Below are 7,359 nucleotides of genomic sequence, written 5' to 3' on the forward strand. Positions count from 1 at the left end.
TGCCATAGACCTTACTCTTTGCCATATTAATGCTCAGACCGGAAACCATTTGAAATCCGCGCAGTATAGACTTGAGAGTCCACAAATTAGCCCAAGTCGCTTCACCTACGATTATAGTATCGTCTGCAAATTGCAACAGACTAAAGTTGACATTATTACCCAAAGAAAATTCTTTGAACAAGCCTGAGTCCACCGCCTGTCGCATAATTGCTGCCAAACCTTCCGCTGCTAACGCGAAGAGGAATGGAGATAGCGGGTCTCCCTGACGCAGTCCTCTTGACACAACAAAGTCCTTTGTAGGACTACCATTTACTAGAATGGACATGCTGCTAGAAAAAACACCGGCCTCCATCCACCGAATCCATCTTGGTCCGAACCCAACAATTCGAAGCATACTACGCAAGTAGTTCCAATCAACACAGTCGAAAGCTTGCGAGAAGTCCACCTTAAATAAAAAACAATCCTTCCTATCTCTTTTAGCACAGTCAAGAATTTCGTTAGTTACAAGGATACCATCCATAATTTGGCGACCCGGTATAAAGGCCGTCTGGTTACAAGAAATAATTTTCCCCATCACTCTTCTCAACCTAGCCGCCAGGATAACGGATAAGATTTTGTAGAAGCAACCAATGAGGCAGATTGGTCGGTATTCATCAATCTTTTGAGGATTGTCCACCTTGGGTAAAAGCGCAATGAAGGACGAAGTCATGGCCTTTGGCAGTTTGGCAAGGCGATGGAATTCTTGAATGAAAGCCACAAAATCTTCACCCACAATGCTCCAGCAGCGCTTAATAAACAATAGATTGAATCCATCAGGCCCTGGGCTTTTATCACCTTCACGCTCAAAAATAGCTTCTTTAATTTCTTCTCTTGAGAACTGCTCCTCTAGACCGTGAACATCCTCCGCTGATAGCTTGTTGAAAGCCAAATTACGTAGGTTGGGTCTGGCACCCCCAACCGCGCTATATCTGTTGCTGAAATGCTCCCTAATAATCTCTTTAATCTGACTGACATCCTCTACAACACCACCACCAGTTTTTAAAGAGGTCATCGAGTTTCTGCGATTCCTTGCCTTGAGAGAGGCATGGAAGAACTTTGTATTGAGATCGCCTTCCTATATCCACTTCTGTCTAGACTTTTGCTTCGTCATGCTTTCCTTAAGGTGTAAGTTTTGCCAGATACCTTCAGCAGCCACCCTCCGCTTCTCAAATTCATCCGGATTTGGAGTGACTCCGCAGCTAGCTAACTCTGTTTATAAGTCGTTAAGAAGCTCAACACCTTCATCAATTTTGAGATCTACCCAACCAAAAACATGCTTGTTCCACCAGATTAATTTTTCCTTCAGCATACGAAATTTCTCTCTGATAACGAAGTATTTCTTTCCTTGAATTTGAAAGGAGTCCCAGGATGATTTAACGAAAGGTAGAAAGTCTTTATGATGGAACCACGCATTAAAGACTTTAAAAGGCTTAGGTCCCCAGTCTAAATTGCTTGTCTTTATCCAAACCGGCCTATGGTCAGAGATGTCCCTACTCCCAGAACATTGGGCAACAATCTTCCAATCTTGAATTAAGCCTTCGGAGATCAGGAATCTGTCAAGGCGACTGCTAGCAGAACCGCAAGAATTTATCCAGGTGTGAATACAGCCTAAAACAAGGACATCCTCAAGCTCCATAAGATTAATGAATGAGTTGAAATCCTCCATCTCACCCCTCCTGCTCAATTCAAATCTGCCTCTCCTTTCCACCACTGATTTAACAGCATTGAAATCCCCCCCCCACTATCCACTCACTCTTACTGCTTCTATTTTTCAGCGTCAGTAGCTCATTCCATAGTTTTCTTTTATCAGCCATAGCACATGGAGAATAAACATTGATAAAACAACAGTTTTTACCTCTATAGATTGCATTGATGCCCAGATAACCCTGACCCACGAAAGAACTCACTGGAGTCAAGATGTCTTTCCGCCACATGATAAGAATGCCCCCTGATCTCCCTTCTGAACCTTTAGCAGACCACTCAACCTCTGATAAGGGACCCCATAAAGCTTTTACAATATCTTCAGTCATCACTTCCACTTTTGTTTCTTGGAGGAAACACATGTCCGCCTTTCCTCTAATCAGTAACAAGCGAATTCTCCCCTTCTTGATTGAGTTCCCACACCCTCTAACATTGAATGTTGTAATATTCATGGAATCACGTTTTGACGCTCCACCACATCGTTAGTTCTATCTCTGTTTTCTAGGTCCCTGACAATTGCCTCAAAAACCTCGTCGTCTTCTTCACCTTCAATGCCTAGCTGTTTAATGGATTTCCACACCTTCCTTGGAATGTTCCTATCTACTTCGTTCCAGTACCGCAAATTCCCCCGGTGAACATCTGAATCATTGGTTGAGTCACAACATGAAACCGAACCGCCTGAGTTTGTTGAGGAGATTTTGTCTTCAGGAGAATCATCTTCAGCTTCTTGATTCGGTGTGAGGACAGTGACAGCCCCAAATTTTTTGTCTCTAGAAGGAAGAAGAACGTTGAAATAGGATGGGACCGTCTGGTGTTCCAAATCCAACAAAATATCTTGTATTTTCTTTTTTTTCCTAATGGGCTTGGACCTAGAGTGCCCAATACCCCCAGAGCCCAAACACACCGTCCTAACAGGAGAATTGGAGATTGGGTCAGAACTTTCAACCCCAAGGCCCAGTAAGTCACCCTTTTTAGTCTTTTCTGTACCAACCAAAAGCTCCACATCCCCGGCTTTTGACTTTTGAAAGGTCACAGGTTCAGTTGTGACATTACCAATGCAACAGTGTCTTGTCTTTGCAAAATTATAAACAAAAGGGTTAATAGCTATTTTACCCCCTGCCATATGGGGCGTAGTTGAAACCCCCCCCGCCAAAAAAAAAGTTTCAAAAAGTGCCTCATAAAATTTCAAAAGTTTGTATTTGAACCTTTATCACGCCACATCATTAAAAAATCTGATGTGGCAACTTTTTTTTAATTTATTTTTATTATTTTAATTACATGGATTGCACAGGTGGCATTATTATTATTTTTTATTTAATTAGTTCTTCAAATATCAAAGTTTAAAAGATGGTCCCATGGGGTGTTGAACCCATGAACCATAGAATACATGTAAAACACCTTACCACTAGGCTACGCTTCACATTTTGTTTTATAATTGACTTAGCTAGTCTTAACGTTCCATAAGTGCTGTTTGTTTAATTACTATTTTCATTATTATTTAATATTAATACTATTAGTTAATAATTAATAGTTAATAGTTTATGTTATTAACTAATATTACTAAATTATAAAATAATAATTAATATTTATATTATTATTAAAGTTAATTAAATTATAAAATAAATTAAATTAATATAAAATAATAATTAATATTTATTTTATTATTAAAGTTAATTAAATTATAAAATAAATTAAATTAATATAAAATAGTATTAATTAATAACATTAATAGTAAATTAAATTAAATAAAAATATTAATATAAATTGTTTAATTTAAATTAATTAACGTAAATATAACGTTAATAGTAAAATAATATTAAATAAACTAAATAAAAATAAATTAAATTAAATTAAACATAAACATTAAATTAAATTAAACTAATATTAATTAGAAAATATAAACTAAATTAAATTAATATAAACAAATATTAATTAATAACGTTAACAGTAAAATAAATTAAATTAAATTAGATATAAACATTTATATAAAATCTTTAAATTAAATTTATTAAGTTAAATATAACGTTAAAAGTAAAATAACATTAATTAAATTAAATTACATATAAACCTTAATATAAACATTAAATTTAATTAAACTAATATTAATTAGAATATATAAACTAAATTAAATTAATATAAACAAATATTAATTAATAATGTTAACAGTAAAATATAAATTAAAATAGTATTAATTATAAAATATAAATTAAATTAAACTAAATTAAATTAATATAAACTAATATTAGTTAAAATTAATTAATTTAGTTTATATTTTATAATTTAATTAAGTTAAACAGTAAAATAAATATTAATTATTATTTTATAATTTAACTAATATTATTTAATAACGTTAAAATTAACTAATAAATATTAACTAATAACTAATAGTTATTAACTAATAATATTAATATTAAGTAATAATGTAAACACTAACATTAATCTTAATAACGATGCAGCAGCTAATATATACTGTCTAAGGGAATTATAGATCAGAAAACGTACTTCAGCCTAGTGGTAAAGTGTTTGGCATGTATTCTATGGTGCATGGGTTCAACACCCCATGGGACTATTTTTTAAACTTTGATATTTGAAGAACTAAACAATATAATAATAATAAAAATGCCACATGGCATTAAATTAAATAAAAAATAATAATAATGCCACCTGTGCCATCAACGTAATTAAAATAATAAAAATAAATTAAAAAAAAGTTGCCACATCAGATTTTTTAATGATGTGGCATGATAAAGGTTCAAATACAAACTTTTGAAATTTTATGAGGCACTTTTTGAAACTTTTTCTTTTGCAGGGGGGTTTTTCAACTACGCCCCATATGGCAGGGGGTAAAATAGGTATTAACCCTAAACAAAATGCTAAACATGCTATATATTACCAGAAAAAAAAATCATAAGTGCTTCGTCTTTGGATCCTTTTCACGAGGTATAAGACCCTAAATTTAGTACCATGTAAAACTAGAAACTCATACGGTTCATGTGCTAGAGCAGAGCACAAAATTGTGGTGCCTAGTGAGTCATGTATAACACATGGTTTATGGTTACATGAAATTATCAGCCTCTTCTCTTTTCATATTCATAATTTCAACTATTATTTGGATGAAAATGTTTAATTAATCTTCAAGTTGTTAGAATTTGAAAAAATAATATATGAGAGAGAATACGCTCATATAGCATTTGCATTATCTTTTCAATGATACTTCAAAGGTATATATACTAGTATAACTGTATAATAGAGGAGGACACAAGTAACAAACTAAAATAACAGAAAATATGAAATTATCGGCTTAATTGGTTATCAAAATAAAGTAATCAATTACAGTTGTTTCTACAATTTTCAACTAAGTGGTAACCGATTACCAAAATGCAGTAACCGGTTATAGCTCTTGAATTATTGATTTTACACAACACACCACCTTAATTCAAGTGCTTCAAGTCTTCCATGTTCATGTTCTTCTTCAATCTCTTGAGCACTTTAATTGTTACTCCTTTGGTCAGCAAATCGGCCACTTGATCTTCACTTCTACAATATCTCAATCTCAATTTTCCTTCACTAACAAGTTCTCTCAAGTAGTAAAACTTCATTTAATATGCTAGCTCCTCCCATGTGCAATTGGGTTCTTAGAAAGATTTATAGCGGAAACATAATCAACCATGACCGCTACAACGTCACCCTCTTCGATGCCCATCTCCTTCAATAGATTCATTAACCTCACGACTTGGCACACACACAACAAAGTGGCAATGTACTCAGCATCACAAGAAGAGAGTGTTACTACAGGTTCCATCTTCGAACACCAAGATATTGGTGTTTCACTTAACATAAAGATGTATCAAGCTATAGGCATTTTATCATCTTTATCTCTATACCAATTGAACCAGTAAAATTGAGAAAATTACATTTTTTGCCAGTGTCCATTACGGTTAAGAAAATTGTGCATCCAAATTCGACCGCATATTGTACAAGTAGCACAAGGATCCAATCAGCCTCCTATACTGAGTTGGATTAACTTCTTGTTCATCCTCATTCTTTGACAACTGTAGCCTCGATTCAGGTGGAGTATTGGAATCATTAAGATTGTTATAACCATTTCTCTCTCTCTCTCTCTCTTGTTACATATTTATTTTGTTCATCTTGTTCCGCTGTGCACCAACAATTGGTATCTAGAGCTCCGTTTCAGATCCACGGGAAGGGAAACACTAGTGTACGTAAGGCGTGAATGATTGAACATGCAACATAAGCGCAAATACACATGCAAAAAGAAACGAAGAAGAATGGTCAGAAAGTGTTGTTCTACATCCATCAGTGTGTGGATATGAATTTGTTTAAGAAGATCTCTAAATCGACGACGGTGAAGGCTGCGTTGGACACACTAGTACGGTGCTATAGTGGTTACACATCAAGGAAGAAGGTGAAGCTACAGAGATTACGTAAGCATTGTGAGAATCTCAACATGAAGAACAATGACAAGGTACCAAATTACATTTCTAGAGTGATTCTGATCACAAATGAGATGAAATCTTATGGAGAAACTCTTTCTAAACAAATAATCATTGAGAATGTATTGAGATATCTCACTCCTCAATTTGATTACATTATTGAAGCTATTGAACATTCTAAGGATCTGAGCACCATGAGTATTGAAGAGCTGCAAAATAGTCTAGAAGCACAAGAGTTGCGTCTAATTGAGAGAACCTCTATGAGAGAGGTAAAGCAGGCTCTAAAAGCTTATTTTGTCAAGAAGGACCAGAAGTTGTCCTGGTCAGAAGCCAAGAAGAGACATGTTGGTTCTCAGAAGTCAGAAGCCTCCTACTCTGATAGGAAGAAACATCAGAAGGGAAATGAGAAGCTTGACAAGAGAATGGTTCGGTATAACTGTTGTAATAGGTTTGTCCAATTTGCTAAGGATTGTTGGTCAAATAAGGAAAGGAAGTCAGAAGAAGCAAACATAGTCAGAGGAGATTATGATGAGGAACTTGTGCTATTGATGGCTTATGAATCTGATAAGGAACCTGTGCGATTAATGTTTTCTGATTTTGAAGGAGACTTTTAATATGAGTCAAAGTCATAAGTTTACTCTGAATCTGAAGTTGAGTATGATTCTAAAGATGATTCGGAATCTGAAGATGACTATGAAGCTGAAGTCAACATAGACGTCATTATGAAGAAGTCAGAAGCATGGGATTGGGGCAAGTCTCAATCCAACTCTGGTGTAGTGTTAACACCTGAGGTAACTTTTGATGATGGTTCAAAATCTGAAGTTTTTGAAGATGAATTAGAGTCAGAAGGAGACTCTGAAGACGAGTCAGAGTCAGAAGATGATTTTGATTCTGAAGGTGAATCAGATACTGATCTAAATTCTGATGATGGTCCAAAATTTGGCGGCCAAGCCTATGGTGTTGGAGGTGCTTATGTAGGAAGTTTGGTAAGATTCTAAAGATGAGTCAGAGTCTGAAGGAGATTCTGAAGGTGACTCTGACGGAGACTTTAAAAGTGATACGACTCTAAAGGTGGTTCATACTCCAGTGGTCAAGAATCTGGAGTTCAAACTTCTGGAAGTAATCATGCTTTTGGAAGTAGTTATTCTTCTGAAAGTGGTCCAAG

At 34.9% G+C, this 7,359-nt stretch overlaps 1 protein-coding gene across 1 annotated transcript; it reads left to right on the forward strand.

Moving 5' to 3' along the window:
- The first annotated feature begins 6,007 nt into the window (after window positions 1–6,007).
- On the forward strand, window positions 6,008–6,808 carry LOC131624261 (uncharacterized). Its single transcript, XM_058895211.1, has one exon. The coding sequence runs from the start codon at window positions 6,008–6,010 to the stop codon at window positions 6,806–6,808; it is 801 nt and encodes a 266-aa protein (XP_058751194.1).
- The last annotated feature ends 551 nt before the right edge of the window (window positions 6,809–7,359 follow it).

Source organism: Vicia villosa, unplaced genomic scaffold, assembly GCF_029867415.1.
Source record: "Vicia villosa cultivar HV-30 ecotype Madison, WI unplaced genomic scaffold, Vvil1.0 ctg.000113F_1_1, whole genome shotgun sequence".
Taxonomy (NCBI): Eukaryota; Viridiplantae; Streptophyta; class Magnoliopsida; order Fabales; family Fabaceae; genus Vicia; species Vicia villosa.